The 16365-nt window shown below is 44.3% G+C and overlaps 1 protein-coding gene across 3 annotated transcripts; it reads right to left on the bottom strand.

Moving 5' to 3' along the window:
- Window positions 1-160: 160 nt before the first annotated feature.
- LOC121842683 (uromodulin-like) lies at window positions 161-5357 on the bottom strand. Of its 3 annotated transcripts, none has more exons than XM_042312491.1 (7): window positions 5301-5357; window positions 5140-5168; window positions 4259-4368; window positions 2203-2853; window positions 1738-1926; window positions 533-738; window positions 161-340 (listed from the first exon to the last, which is right to left on the bottom strand). In XM_042312491.1, exons 3-7 carry the CDS (start codon window positions 4323-4325, stop codon window positions 185-187), a joined length of 1269 nt encoding a protein of 422 aa, XP_042168425.1. In that variant the 5' UTR covers window positions 4326-4368; window positions 5140-5168; window positions 5301-5357; the 3' UTR covers window positions 161-184. The 3 variants fall into 3 exon arrangements, with proteins under 3 accessions (XP_042168425.1, XP_042168423.1, XP_042168424.1); XM_042312489.1 differs by having other exon boundaries at window positions 5250-5351; XM_042312490.1 differs by lacking the exon at window positions 5301-5357 and having other exon boundaries at window positions 5140-5221.
- Window positions 5358-16365: the final 11008 nt, after the last annotated feature.

Below are 16365 nucleotides of genomic sequence, written 5' to 3'. Positions count from 1 at the left end.
ATGTGTTCGCCTGCATTGTTTTACATTGTGGTACATTATATTACATTGTGTTACAGGGTTTGGTTTTAGAAGTGGGGGCATAATTATTATCATTTTTAAATCCAGTCGGATAAACACTCAGCCCGCCCCTGTTGTGTTACATTGTCCATGTTTTACAGTGTTTACTGTAACGTCACGTCTCCACTTACGACAGGTAGGGTTTGATGGCCACATCCAGGCTGGTCTCTGATTCCAGAGGGTAGGCACAGGAGAAAGGCACGCTCACGGGTCGGCTGAAGGACACGTCGTGAACGTGGTAGATGAATAAACTGTTGGAAAAGATGGCGTCCGTTCCGTTTGTCTGGTGAAAGGGGGAAAAGGGAAGAAGATTAGAAGCCAGGAGAGGACCTCTCACCAGTTCTCACAATAATATCATTCTTGGACTATTTCAGTTCATCTGTTCACCATTTTCTGTTGATGGCAACATGTCTCACAGCAAGTGTTCTCTGTTGAACGTTTCGGTGAGGAACGGGATGAACGGGTCTGTTCTCACCACCAGAGTGTTTCCGCAGGCGCCCTCCTTGCGCTCCACCTGGTACCATACCATGCCGCCACGCTCTTCGTGAGCGTTACACCGGGGGTCGGCCAGGTTAGCGGTGGTGGCGTCCAGACCAGCAGCCTCCAGGTTAGTCCTGTTGAGACCCACCTGTACCAGGCTCCGCCCACATACTACCTCTGGGTGCAGCAAAACAGGCTGATCTGTAAGAGAGGAAGAGAGAGACAGAGGGATGAGAAACAGGCTGATCTGTAAGAGAGAAGAGAGAGGCAGAGGAATGAGAAACAGGCTGATCTGTAAGAGAGAGAAGGGATGAGAAACACAGAGAGAAACAGGCTGATCTGTAAGAGAGAGAGAGAGGAGAGAAACAGGCTGATCTGAGGATGAGAAACAGGCTGATCTGTAAGAGAGGAAGAGAGAGACAGAGGGATGAGAAACAGGCTGATCTGTAAGAGAGGAAGAGAGAGACAGAGGGATGAGAAACAGGCTGATCTGTAAGAGAGAGACAGAGGGATGAGAAACAGGCTGATCTGTAAGAGAGAGACAGAGGGATGAGAAACAGGCTGATCTGTAAGAGAGGAAGAGAGAGACAGAGGGATGAGAAACAGGCTGATCTGTAAGAGAGAAGAGAGAGACAGAGGGATGAGAAACAGGCTGATCTGTAAGAGGAGAGAGAGAGGGATGAGAAACAGGCTGATCTGTAAGAGAGATGAGAAACAGGCTGATCTGTAAGAGGAAGAGAGAGACAGAGGGATGAGAAACAGGCTGATCTGTAAGAGAGGAAGAGAGAGACAGAGGGATGAGAAAATAAAGACAACAGAAGAGAAGTTATTCAAGAACCCAAAATGAAAAGAAGGAATTACAAATTCTCATATAAACTCTTTGAAAAAAAGGGTTCCAAAAGGGTTCTTCGAATGTCCCCATAGGATAACCCTTTTTGGATCCAGGTAGAACCCTTTTTGGTTCCAGGTAGAACCCTTTTTGGTTCCAGGTAGAACCCTTTTTGGTTCCAGGAAGGGGTTCTACTTGGAACCCAATAGGGTTCTACCTGGAACCAAAAGGGTTATAGCTGGCACCAAAAAAAGGGTTCTTCACAGGGTTCTCTTATGGGGACAGCCGAAGAACCCTTTTAGGTTCTAGATAGCACCTGTTTTTCTAAGAGAGTACATAGGTCCTCAAGCAGGTGTTTTCTGAGAACTCACCTGGCCTCTCACACCGCCAAGTGACCCCATCGGTGCTCACGCAGGTCTCCCCCTCTCTGCAGGTACCACACATTGCTTTTGGCGTAGTCGTGGAAACCTGTGACTGTGTTGTTGTTGTGGTGCGATTGTTCTCTACTGGTATTTGTGTAGATGTGACTGGTTTTGGTGTTGTGGTGAGAGCTGACACATCTGGAACAAGGAGTTAAACAGGAGACACAGTTATGAGGGAACATGTTTTGAAAGAACTAGTATGCTGGTATTACCAGAATCAATATGAATGAATGGATGAATATGCCGAGTACTGTTGATATCTAGGGCCATAAGAAGAACATCATGGTGTATATAACCAGCAGGTGAATGACTAAGTAGTAAACAGTTAATAAATACAATAACTTCAATTCAAAAGGCAGAACAACAACAACAAACCCCACTCAGAACTTGGCAAAGCAGGAGGCGAAACCTTACATGCACAATAGGCGAAGTAGCATCCGGGAGGCATGACGAACTTGTACACAAAGTAGTTCCCAGGACATGCCTTGACGTGGATGGGCTGAGACTGCACCCAGCAGCAGTCCCCATTGAAGCTGGCGCAGACTGCACTCTGGACAATTTCATCCACCTGCTGGGGGGGAGGAAACGCCAGCCACAAGGGAGCCTGGGTGCCGCACTTGAAGGAATCCACACACTTGTCCGGCATGGACACGCTCTGGTTGCCGATGAACATGCGGTAATAGCCGTCCCAGCGGACGTTGCGGTCGCAGTGCTTGTTGCCCACGTGGTTGTTGGTGGAACGCCAGGCGTCGTTCAGGACCGTGTAGATCTTACAGGGGTTGGAGCACTGCTGGATGCCGGCGACCGTGATGCAGTCCTCCCCGTCGGCGCACTCGTTGAAGCCGCAGCTGAACCGGACATGGGCAAGGTTGGTGTTGGAGGTGGGGTAGGAGCGGCGGACACGACGAGGGGCGTGGTGGTCGGCGGTGGCGGTGTGGCCAGGTAAACAGGTGAGGCCGTCTCCGGAGAAGCCCTTCTTACAGGTGCATGTGATGTCACCTGCCATGGCGGAGGTGCGGCAGACGGCTTGTTCGTGACACGCCTCGCAGCTGGTGACAATCGTACCTGTGGGAATTTGGGAATATATGGGTTCATCGTCTTTTTAGGTTGAGGTATCATGGTACACCTGAATTGTTTTGATGCTTCCATTTTAAGGTTCTGGGACTAAAGAGCAGAGAAGATACAGAAGTCATTTGTGTGGTGGGTTATTTAAGCAATAAGGCATGCATATATGTATATGGCCAATATACCACAGCTAAGGCCTGTTCTTAGGCATGATGCATACCACAAACCCCAGTTGCCTTATTGCTATTATAAACTGGTTACCAATTAAATTAGAGGAGTAAAAATATATGGTCTGATATACCATGGCTTTCAGCCAATCAGCATTCAGGGCTCGAACAGTTTATAAATACTATTAAACTCTATAAAAATACTTAGTAAATACAATACATAATACATGTATCCCTATACTATCTAACCAAATATATTTGATCTCTTAATGTGGCAGACACTTAATGTGGCAAAATCTATTTTACAAATGATATATTGTCTGTCATATATAGTATTCATTATGTAATATATTATGTAATATATATTATGGACACACCTACTCATTCAAGGGTCTATCTTCTGTATTCCACCCCTACCTTGTCACAACACAACTGATTAGCTGATACGCATTGAGAAGGAAAGAAATTCCACAAGTGAACTTTTAACAAGGTTCACCTGTTAATTGAAATGCATTCCAGGTGACTACCTCATGAAGCTGGTTGAGAGAATGCCAAGAGTGTGCAAATGTGTCATCAAGGCAAAGGGTAGCTACTTTGAAGAATCAAATATATAAAATATATTTTGATTTGTTTAACACTTTTTTTTGGTTACTACATGAGTCCATATGTGTTATTTCATAGTTTTGATGTCTTCACTATTATCCTACAATGTAGAAAATAGCAAAAATAAAGAAAAACCCTTGAATGAGTTCAAACTTTTGACTGGTACTGTAAATATTTTGATGTATTAAATATATAGTATATATGTGTGTACCTGAGGTATGTCCAGCTGTTGATGTATTAAATATATAGTATATTTGTGTGTACCTGAGGTATGTCCAGCTGTTGATGTATTAAATATATAGTATATATGTGTGTACCTGAGGTATGTCCAGCTGTTGATGTATTAAATATATAGTATATTTGTGTGTACCTGAGGTATGTCCAGCTGTTGATGTATTAAATATATAGTATATTTGTGTGTACCTGAGGTATGTCCAGCTGTTGATGTATTAAATATATAGTATATTTGTGTGTACCTGAGGTATGTCCAGCTGTTGATGTATTAAATATATAGTATATATGTGTGTACCTGAGGTATGTCCAGCTGTTGATGTATTAAATATATAGTATATTTGTGTGTACCTGAGGTATGTCCAGCTGTTGATGTATTAAATATATAGTATATATGTGTGTACCTGAGGTACGTCCAGCGCTGGACAGAACCAGCAGAGGCACCAGCAGAGCCACCAGGATCATCCTCATCAACACTAGTTACTTCTACAGGGGCAGAAACGGGGAACACAACCTGAAGGAAAATACACTGATTATATTCATCCACATTTTATCCACAATTTACATCCACTGGAACGTCAGTCACGTTTAAATGCACGTTTGACTTGATTTAATTTGACTGTATCTATACAGGTCATCCTATGGTGATAAAACACATTTTATTTTCTGTCACAAGACTGCAATAAACCCCGTTACAAAACATCTAATACAATAATAGATATTAAGCACGGACACACATTCTCTGGAGGGTTTATAACAACACATCTAATATAATAATAGATATTAAGCATGGACACACATTCTCTGGAGGGTTTATAACAACACATCTAATATAATAATAGATATTAAGCATGGACACACATTCTCTGGAGGGTTTATAACAACACATCTAATATAATAATAGATATTAAGCATGGACACATTCTCTGGAATAACAACACATCTAATATAATAATAGATATTAAGCATGGACACACATTCTCTGGAGGGTTTATAACAACACATCTAATATAATAATAGATATTAAGCATGGACACACATTCTCTGGAGGGTTTATAACAACACATCTAATATAATAATAGATATTAAGCATGGACACACATTCTCTGGAGGGTTTATAACAACACATCTAATATAATAGATATTAAGCATGGACACACATTCTCTGGAGGGTATTATAACATTTCAAACTTAGTCAGTTCAGATATATTAATTTCACCAAACCAAAAATAACTTTGTTTAACCATACAGTATGAATAGTGATCTGAGAGGAGTACTGACTTACCAAATGTTGATGCTGACTGCTGGAACCACCTGTAAACGAGGCATTTATACACTGGTTATCTGGGAGGGGGGGAAGCAGGTCACATTGTGCATTATTCCCAGGGACAATACCTTAGTCTGGGTCCTAGTATGTTCAGCTCTCATTATTCCCAGGGACAATACCTTAGTCTGGGTCCCAGTATGTTCAGCTCTCATTCCACTCCTTGCCACTCCTTGTCATGATAAACTGTTTGGCAATGACCCTGAGTAAAGGAGTGAAATGTCAGTCGAAACTGACTGGATTTCAGACTAACAATAGGTGTGGAAGAGGTTGAATCACAACTATCAATGTTCATACGTAAGGAATGCAACAATCGCCTGATAACCATGGAAACCTGGGCTGTGATTAAGCTAAAGTCTATATGCTCTGTTGGGTGGCATGCCGAATAAATTGGATGTTTTCAAACGAATTAAACAAACTGAAAAGAAATCTCCAAAACCTTAAATCAACAGTACAGGTGTGGTGACTGATGGGTGGCATTAGGTCAACACTATATGATTTATGAGGTGATTAATGTCTCACAATAACCCAGAGAACAATTTAACATTTGGCTGACTTCTTACCCCCAAGACATGCTAACCTCTCACCATTACAATAACAGGGAGGTTAGCATTATATATCATACCCCCAAGACATGCTAACCTCTCACCATTACAATAACAGGGAGGTTAGCATTATATATCATACCCCCAAGACATGCTAACCTCTCACCATTACAATAACAGGGAGGTTAGCATTATATATCATACCCCCAAGACATGCTAACCTCTCACCATTACAATAACAGGGAGGTTAGCATTATATATCATACCCCCAAGACATGCTAACCTCTCACCATTACAATAACAGGGAGGTTAGCATTATATATCATACCCCCAAGACATGCTAACCTCTCACCATTACAATAACAGGGAGGTTAGCATTATATATCATACCCCCAAGACATGCTAACCTCTCACCATTACAATAACAGGGAGGTTAGCATTATATATCATACCCCCAAGACATGCTAACCTCTCACCATTACAATAACAGGGAGGTTAGCATTATATATCATACCCCCAAGACATGCTAACCTCTCACCATTACAATAACAGGGAGGTTAGCATTATATATCATACCCCCAAGACATGCTAACCTCTCACCATTACAATAACAGGGGAGGTTAGCATTTTTTGGGGGAGTATGAAATTTATGCCTTTAACTTTCTTACTCATTATTAACAATTAATTAAGGATTATCTGTAACCATGGTAGCATCCACATTAATGTAGAAGTGTTTAGAAACATATTCTATTCTTATTTACGTTAAAAGTGACTCCAAAATAACACAATACATTATTTACCATAAATTTCTATTGGGCACAAAATAATCTGAAACACAACAAGAGCAAATAGCAAATGCATCCAACTAATGTATGTAGTCATTGTGTGCTATGAATATGGGACTAAATACTCCACATTTTACTACTTTAATACCCATATAAGTGAATTTGTCCCAATACTTTTGGACTCCTAAAATCGGTGGACTGTATACTAAAGGTTCTGTAATTTCAAATCAAATCAAATCAAATGTTATTTGTCACATACACATGGTTAGCAGATGTTAATGCGAGTGTAGCGAAATGCTTGTGCTTCTAAACAGTTCACCCGATATGGATGAAAATACCCTCAAATTAAAGCTGACAGTCTGCACTTTAACCTCAACGTCAGCAAATCATTTCAAGACTGAGGGAAGTAACTTCATTTGCATGTGGGATGGACTCATATGTTGTATGTGTATAAAAACAGAGCCAGGAAGTGCTCTGGAAAAGGGTGTGTTCCGCGGACCATCTAGGCTTCTGATATGTTTGTATTAAAGCCTATATTTAATTCACAAGTTCTTGTAAGTGTTATATTTTGTAACGATCCTCCACCTACACAGGCTGCACTTTAACCTCAACGTCAGCAAATCATTTCAAATCCAAAGGGCTGGAGTACAGAGCCAAAACAACTAAATATGTGTCACTGTCCCAGTACTTTTGGAGCTCACTGTCCAGTGTTCTTGTCATTGTTCCCTTTAATCGTTCAGTTTTTTGTCTTCTGTTTGTGATATAGATATGCCTGTTTCAACTGTGCCGTGCTGACAGATAGGCTACCTCTAAGTGTTCTTGACATTGTTCCCTTTATCTTTACGTTTTTAGTCTTCTGTTTGTACTATAGATATGCCTGTTTCAACTGTGCCGTGCTGACAGATAGGCTACCTCTAAGTGTTCTTGACATTGTTCCCTTTATCTTTAAGTTTTTTGTCATCTGTTTGTACTATAGATATGCCTGTTTCAACTGTGTCGCTCTCCCGTAATACATCTCCATTTAGTCTTCTGTTTGTACTATAGATATGCCTGTTTCTACTGTGTCGCTCTCACGTAATACATCTCCATTTAGTCTTCTGTTTGTACTATAGATATGCCTGTTTCTACTGTGTCGCTCTCACGTAATACATCTCCATTTAGTCATGCTGAATCAGCGGATTAATAACAAGAAAAGATCTGACCTGATCCCTTTGTCTTATTCCAAACCCTTTTCTCTTTGCTCCAGATGACCAACAATAGCCAGTTGTCACCACGATGACATTATATCAACTGTTCACGCTGAGGGAAAGGTGAACTGTTCACACTCATCTAAACACAGACTCAAATGGCATCCTATTCTGTATATAGTGCACTACTTTTGTTTACTAATATGGTCAAAAGTAGTGCACTAAATAGGGAATAGGGTGCCATAAATAGGGAATAGGGTGCCATAAGTAGGGAATAGGGTGCCATAAGTAGGGAATAGGGTGCCATAAGTAGGGAATAGGGTGCCATAAGTAGGGAATAGGGTGCCATAAGTAGGGAATAGGGTGCCATAAGTAGGGAATATGGTGCCATAAGTAGGGAATAGGGTGCCATAATTAGGGAATAGGGTGCCATAAGTAGGGAATAGGGTGCCATAAATAGGGAATATGGTGCCATAAGTAGGGAATAGGGTGCCATAAGTAGGGAATAGGGTGCCATAAGTAGGGAATAGGGTGCCATAAATAGGGAATAGGGTGCCATAAGTAGGGAATAGGGTGCCATAAGTAGGGAATAGGGTGCCATAATTAGGGAATAGGGTGCCATAAGTAGGGAATAGGGTGCCATTTGAAACGGAGCCATAGTGTTCCACAGGCATGATCCCTCTCTCTATGGCTTATAGACGATAGAGCATGTTTTGTTATTTGGTTTTAGTGTTAAGTCACTTCTACATGCCTGAACAATTTGAGAGCTTGGTATTTCATGTTTAGAGTCCCTGGGAATCCATGAAACTCATGTATCCATGAATCCATGAATCTCATTAGCACATACTTAAAATAAATGGTTGCACCCTTATATTTTCAGTCGTGAAGAGGGCCTGACAACGCTTCCTCTCTCCTCAGGACGCTGTATTGGCCCTCAGATCCTCAAAATGTTGTACAGCTGCACCACTGAGAGGATGGTGGCTGGCTGCATCACCGCTGAAGTTAGCAAAAACGGTTTCACCCTTACAAGGGAGTCCATTAAGCTGAGAGTTTTGTTATTTGAACAATTTGAGAGCTTGGTATTTCATGGTGGCTGCACCACTGAGAGGATGGTGGCTGGCTGCATCACCGCTTGGTAAGGCAGTTATGAAGTTAGCACATACTTTTAAAAAACGGTTTCACCCTTACAAGGGAGTCAAATAACATTAAGCCTGATCAATCAATTAGAACACCTTAGTAAATAACTTACTCAACACCTTAGCAACGGGCCTACGACCAAATATGGTCATGTCATGTAGCCATCTGTACATACTGGAAGAAATGGGTCCACCGTTCTCAAATTAGGACCAACAAAACATATATGAACCCTTTAATGGAGGACGAAGGAAGCAACGCCTCCTGATGATTTAAGCCCTGCTGTTTAGTCACGTTAACTGTGAAACATTAAGTCGAAAAAAGAATTATGAAAATAAATGACATGAACAAGATGAAATTCTATCAGAACCTCAGCTTAGCCCTAACTCTGCTTAACCTAAAGTCAACAACAAGACATTGATATAATGACACAACAGACTGATGTAATAGTAAAAAGGTACAGTTCACTTTATTATCTCAGTCGTTAAGATACAGAAGCTCTCTGTTGTCCCATTGCAGGGCTGTTTGGTTCTGTCACGTTCTGACCTTTATTTCCTTTGTTTTGTATTTATTTAGTATGGTCAGGGCGTGAGTTGGGTGGGCAGTCTATGTTTGTTTTTTCTATAATTTGGTTATTTCTATGTTTCGGCCTAGTATGGTTCTCAATCAGAGGCAGGTGTCATTAGTTGTCTCTGATTGAGAATCATACTTAGGTAGCCTGGGTTGCACTGTTTGTGTGTGGGTGATTGTCTATGTTGTAGCTTCACGGTTGTCATTTGTTTATTGTTTTGTATACAGTGTCAGTACTTTCTTTATTAAAGATTTACCATGGACACTTACGACGCCGCATTTTGGTCTGATCCTTCTCGCCTCTCCTCTTCAGATGAAGAGGAGGACGGCCGTGACAGAATCACCCACCACCAACGGACCAAGCGGCGTGGTAAACAGCAGCGACGACAGCAGCAGCAGCGGCAACAACAGCGGCCAGCATCACAGGACTCCTGGACATGGGAGGAGATTCTAGACGGGAGAGGACCCTGGGCACAGGCTGGGGAATATCGCCGCCCCAAAGCAGAGCTGGAGGCAGCGAAAGCTGAGCGGCGGCGATATGAGGAGGCAGCACGGCAGTGCGACAGGTACGAGAGGCAGCCCCCAAAATTTTTTTGGGGGGGGCAGACGAGGTGTGGTAGTGAGCCAGGTAGCAGACCTGAGCTCACTCCTCGTGCTTATTATAAGCAGCGCATTACTTGTCAGGCACCGTGTTATGCGGTTAAGCGCACGGTGTCGCCAGTGCGCGCCCATAGCCCGGTGCGCTATAGGGCAGCCCCCCGAAAGTGCCGTGAGAGTGTGGGCATCGAGCCAGGGCATATGGTGCCTGCTCAGCGGGTCTGGTCGCCGGTACGCAGGTTGGGTCCAGGTTATCCTGCGCCGGCTCTGCGTGCTGTGTCTCCGGGCGCTGGGAGGGTGCAGTGCGTCCTCTGCCTGCGCTCCGCTCGTGCCGGGCGAATGTGGGAGTGGAGCCTAAGGGAGAGGTGCGTGTAGTAAGCACTAGATCTCCCGTGCTTACCCACAGCCCGGTTCAACCTGTGCCTGCACTCTGGAGGGTCCGGGCTAGAGTAGTTGTCCAGCCTGGGGAAGTGGTGCCAAGGTTGCGCACCAGAGCTCCAGTGCTCCCCACAGCCCGGTCCTTCAGTTGCCTCCTTTTAACACCAAGCCTCCTGAAGGTCTCCCCAGCCTGGTGGTTCCTGTGGCAGCCCCACGCACCAGGCTGTCTCTCCGTCTCCTCCCTGCAGGTGGTCCCGCCTGTCCGGCGCCGCTGCCGGAGCCTCCCGCCTGTCCGGAGCCTCCCGCCTGTCCGGCGCCGCTGCCGGAGCCTCCCGCCTGTCCGGAGCCTCCCGCCTGTCCGGCGCCGCTGCCGGAGCCTCCCGCCTGTCCGGCGCCGCTGCCGGAGCCTCCCGCCTGTCCGGCGCCGCTGCCGGAGCCTCCCGCCTGTCCGGTGCCGCTGCCGGAGCCTCCCGCCTGTCCGGAGCCTCCCGCCTGTCCGGCGCCGCTGCCGGAGCCTCCCGCCTGTCCGGCGCCGCTGCCGGAGCCTCCCGCCTGTCCGGCGCCGCTGCCGGAGCCTCCCGCCTGTCCGGCGCCGCTGCCGGAGCCTCCCGCCTGTCCGGCGCCGCTGCCGGAGCCTCCCGCCTGTCCGGCGCCGCTGCCGGAGTCTGAGGCACCAGAGCCCCTCAGCCCAGAGGCGCCAGAGCCCCTCAGCCCAGAGGCGCCAGAGCCCCTCAGCCCAGAGGCGCCAGAGCCCCTCAGCCCAGAGGCGCCAGAGCCCCTCAGCCCAGAGGCGCCAGAGCTTCTGCCCCTCTGTCCAGAGCTTCTGCCCCTCTGTCCAGAGCTTCTGCCCCTCTGTCCCGAGCAGCTGCCCCACCTCTGTCCCGAGGAGCTGCCCCACCTCTGTCCAGTGGGGTCATTGAGAAGGGTGGCCATGGTGAGAGAGCCACGGAGGCGGACAATAAGGCGGACTAAGACAATGGTGAGGTGGGGTCCGCGTCCCGCGCCAGAGCCGCCACCGCGGACAGACGCCCACCCAGACCCTCCCCTATAGGTCAAGGTTTTGCGGCCGGAGTCCGCACCTTTGGGGGGGGGGTACTGTCACGTTCTGACCTTTATTTCCTTTGTTTTGTATTTATTTAGTATGGTCAGGGCGTGAGTTGGGTGGGCAGTCTATGTTTGTTTTTCTATAATTTGGTTATTTCTATGTTTCGGCCTAGTATGGTTCTCAATCAGAGGCAGGTGTCATTAGTTGTCTCTGATTGAGAATCATACTTAGGTAGCCTGGGTTGCACTGTTTGTTTGTGGGTGATTGTCTATGTTGTAGCTTCACGGTTGTCATTTGTTTATTGTTTTGTATACAGTGTCAGTATTTTCTTTATTAAAGATTTACCCTGGACACTTACGACGCCGCATTTTGGTCTGATCCTTCTCGCCTCTCCTCTTCAGATGAAGAGAAGGACGGCCGTGACAGGTTCACTCTGGCCATTTGGTCCCATGGAAGACAAACAGTGAAAATGCAAGGTTACCAGTGAGGTGTGTTTGTGTTACGGTTGGGAACTGCCAGGGACCTCACAATATGATATTATCACGATACTTAGGTGCCGATACGATGTATTGCATTTCTTACAATTTTCACAATTTTATAGGTACTATTGTGACTCGATACTGCGATTTTATTGTGATGTGATGTTCTGAACATATGGCTCACTATATGTCAGCTGTTCCAAACATATGGTTCACTATATGTCTGATGGTCTGAACATATGGCTCACTATATGTCAGCTGTTCCAAACATATGGTTCACTATATGTCAGCTGTTCCAAACATATGGCTCACTATATGTCAGCTGTTCCAAACATATGGCTCACTATATGTCAGCTGTTCCAAACATATGGCTCACTATATGTCAGCTGTTCCAAACATATGGCTCACTATATGTCAGCTGTTCCAAACATATGGTTCACTATATGTCAGCTGTTCCAAACATATGGCTCACTATATGTCAGCTGTTCCAAACATATGGCTCACTATATGTCAGCTGTTCCAAACATATGGTTCACTATATGTCAGCTGTTCCAAACATATGGCTCACTATATGTCAGCTGTTCCAAACATATGGCTCACTATATGTCTGATGTTCCGAACATATGGCTCACTATATATCAGCTGTTCCAAACATATGGTTCACTATATGTCAGCTCTTCCAAACATATGGCTCACTATATGTCAGCTGTTCCAAACATATGGCTCACTATATGTCTGATGTTCCGAACATATGGCTCACTATATGTCAGCTGTTCCAAACATATTGCTCACTATATGTCAGCTGTTCCAAACATATGGCTCACTATATGTCTGATGGTCTGAACATATGGCTCACTATATATCAGCTGTTCCAAACATATGGCTCACTATATGTCTGATGTTCTGAACATATGGCTCACTATATGTCAACTGTTCCAAACATATGGCTCACTATATGTCTGATGTTCCGAACATATGGCTCACTATATGTCAGCTGTTCCAAACATATTGCTCACTATATGTCAGCTGTTCCAAACATATGGCTCACTATATGTCTGATGGTCTGAACATATGGCTCACTATATATCAGCTGTTCCAAACATATGGCTCACTATATGTCTGATGTTCTGAACATATGGCTCACTATATGTCAACTGTTCCAAACATATGGCTCACTATATGTCAGCTGTTCCAAACATATGGCTCACTATATGTCAGCTGCAGAGAGACAAGAGAAAATGAGTTTTGATCAGTCATGGAAAGTGTTGAAAACATGTTGACTCACTATTTAAAGACAAGATGGAGAACAAGATATAGGATGAAACCTGTACCAGGCTCCGCCCACACACTAGCTCTGGGGCCGTGATAGGTTGCCCTGTGGAGACTCACCTGTACCAGGCTCCGCCCACACACTAGCTCTGGGGCCGTGATAGGTTGCCCTTTAACGTGGACAGAAGGGGAGTGGAGAGAAAAGTTGTCCCACTGTCAAACACACACAGGAAGTTCCTGTCCCACTGTCAAACACACATAGGAAGTTCCTGTCCCACTGTCAAACACACATAGGAAGTTCCTGTCGCACTGTCAAACACACACAGGAAGTTCCTGTCCCACTGTCAAACACACACAGGAAGTTCCTGTCCCACTGTCAAACACACACAGGAAGTTCCTGTCCCACTGTCAAACACACAGGAAGTTCCTGTCCCACTGTCAAACACAAACAGGAAGTTCCTGTCCCACTGTCAAACACACACAGGAAGTTCCTGTCCCACACCAGCTCTGGAGCTCAGTGATAAAGTCAGCAGGTTAAAAAACATCAACAGAAAAAAAAAGTTCAATAAAATATACAAAAATTTCATCAGCAGCTTAAAATTAACAGTTCATGCTAAAAAAACAACTTCATAACAGGTTTTTAAAATAGGGTATATTTTAAAAACACTGCTTCACAGTGGGAAATACACTTGCAGAGAACATCCGTTCACCCACACCGTGTCTCACAAAGACAGTTGGAAACAAAAATCTCCAATTTGGACTCCAGGCCAAAATTTCCACCGGTCTAATGTCCATTGCTCGTGTTTCTTGACCCAAGCAAGTCCCTTCTTCTTATTGGTGTCCTTTAGTAGTGGTATCTTTGCAGCAATTCGACCCTGAAGGCCTGATTCACACAGTCTCCGCTGAACAGTTGATGTTGAGATGTGTCTGTTACTTGAACTCTCTGAAGCATTTATTTGGGTTGCAATTTCTGAGGCTGGAAACTCTAAAGAACGTATCCTCTGCAGCAGAGGTAACTCTGGGTCTTCCATTCCTGTGGCTGTCCTCATGAGAGCCAGTTTCATCATAGCGCTTGATGCTTTTTGCAACTGCGCTTGCAGAAACTTTCAAAGTTCTTGAAATGTTTTGTTTTGACTGACCTTCATATCTTAAAGTAATGATGGACTGTCATTTCTCTTTGCTCATTTGATCTATTCTTGCCATAATATGGACTTACTATATTACCAAATAGGGCTGTCTTCTGTATACCCCTCCCCTACCTTTTCACAACACAACTTATTGGCTCAAACGTATTAAGGAGGAAATAAATTCCACCAATTACCTTTTAAGAAGCATACCTGTTAATTGAAATGTATTCCAGGTGACTACCTCATGAAGCTGGTTGAGAGAATTCCAAGAGTGTGCAAAGCTGTCATAAAGGCAAAGGGTGGCTGTTGGAAGAATCTCAAATATAACATATATTTAGATTTGTTAAAAACAAATTGGTTGCTACATGATTCCATATGTGTTATTCCATAGTTTTGATGTCTTCACTATTATTCTACAATGTATAAAATAGTACAAATCAAGGAAAACCCTTGAATGAGTCTGTGTTCTGAAACGTTTGACCGGTAGTGTATATACTTTTATACTACAAGGGGTTTGACATGTAGTGAATCTGTAAATCAATGTGTTTATGAGCTAACAGAATTAAGGCCAAATTCAAATAATTGATGTGTTTATATATATTTTTATACTTCAATGGGTTTTAAAATTCCAAATCAAATAACTAAATGATCCTCGGTATGACCCCCCTGGTTTAGACAGGGTTTAGATTATGGAGGGTTAATGCATCCGTGTGAAACAGCGCCCCTCTGTCTCCATATGTGTAGACCATGTATCTGATGCTGTCTGAACAAACAGAGCATGTCATACTATTTCTGTCCACACAGCATCAGATATATGGTCTTCATATAGAGGGGCGCTGTTTCGCTCACTCGGAGGCTTACTCTGGTGACATCATTTCAGCAGAGAGGAAGAGGTCGAAGAGGGAGGGCTCACTCTCGCCAAAATCTGTCCAGAATAAGCCCAAATTGCCCAATTGCATTTCTATAGGCATCATTTGCACACATGATATAATTCCTTCTGTCTGGGTGTTTATGTTTTTGGTTGGATAGGTTTCTCAGTTTCTTTCTTAGGGTTTTGCTGTCTTCATCCTTTTTAGGCTTTCTACTGCCAAGTTACACCTCCACTGTCTTCTTCATACTGTTCAGTTCCTTTGGCTTTGATGCCTCAAGAGTTGAGTATTGCTCTGTTCAGGTAGACTGTGATGTTGCTGTGATCTGATAGGGGTGTTAGTGGGCTGACTGTGAACGCTCTGAGAGACTCTGGCTTGAGGTCAGTGATAAATGAATCTACAGTACTACAGCCAAGGGATGAGCTATAGGTGTACCTACCATAGGAGTCCCATCAAAGCCTACCATTGACTATGTACATACCCAGCATGCGACAGAGCTGCAGGAGTTGTGGCCCATTTTTGTCATAGTTGTGTCTAGGGGGGCATATTTGGGAGGGAATACTGTCATCTCCAGGTAGCTGTTTGTACCCCTGTGTGCTGACAGTGTCAGGTTATTGTCCAGTTCTGGGATTTAGGTCCCCACAGACTAGTAGAGTACATGTCCCTGGCCCTGGAAATGGTTGATCTCTCCCTCTAGGATGGAGAAGCTGATTAAAGTATGGGGATTCTAGTGGGGAGATATAGATAGCACACATGAGGACATGTCTCTGTTGAGATCATTTTCTTGTTCATTTCTAAGCTGTCATCGTTAAAGTATGGGGATTCTAGTGGGGAGATATAGATAGCACACATGAGGACATGTCTCTGTTGAGATCATTTTCTTGTTCATTTCTAGCCAGCTGTAAAATGTTCTGGTGTTGACTAATTTAGTAGAGTGGGTTAGGTCTGTTCTACACCAAATTACCCCCTGAGTCTCTTCCCTGATTCACAACTGGTAGTGTGGTGGAATATACACCTTGTATATTCCAGGATGAGATAGTAAAAGCTTTGTGTTCCATAGTGTCTAGTGTTGCCTCTCTCTCCCATTCCCCCCCTCCTCTGTAGATTCTCCATCCTTGTTCTCTCCTGCAAGACAGAGTGAGAGTGCTGTTAACAAACAGTTCACAAACTGTTCACAAACAGATCCCACAGAGCCCCAGGAC

Source organism: Oncorhynchus tshawytscha, unplaced genomic scaffold (genome assembly GCF_018296145.1).
Source record: "Oncorhynchus tshawytscha isolate Ot180627B unplaced genomic scaffold, Otsh_v2.0 Un_contig_4509_pilon_pilon, whole genome shotgun sequence".
In the NCBI taxonomy this organism is placed as follows: Eukaryota; Metazoa; Chordata; class Actinopteri; order Salmoniformes; family Salmonidae; genus Oncorhynchus; species Oncorhynchus tshawytscha.
The sequence above is the reverse complement of the archived record's forward strand: the minus strand, read 5'-3'. Positions and strand labels throughout refer to the sequence as shown.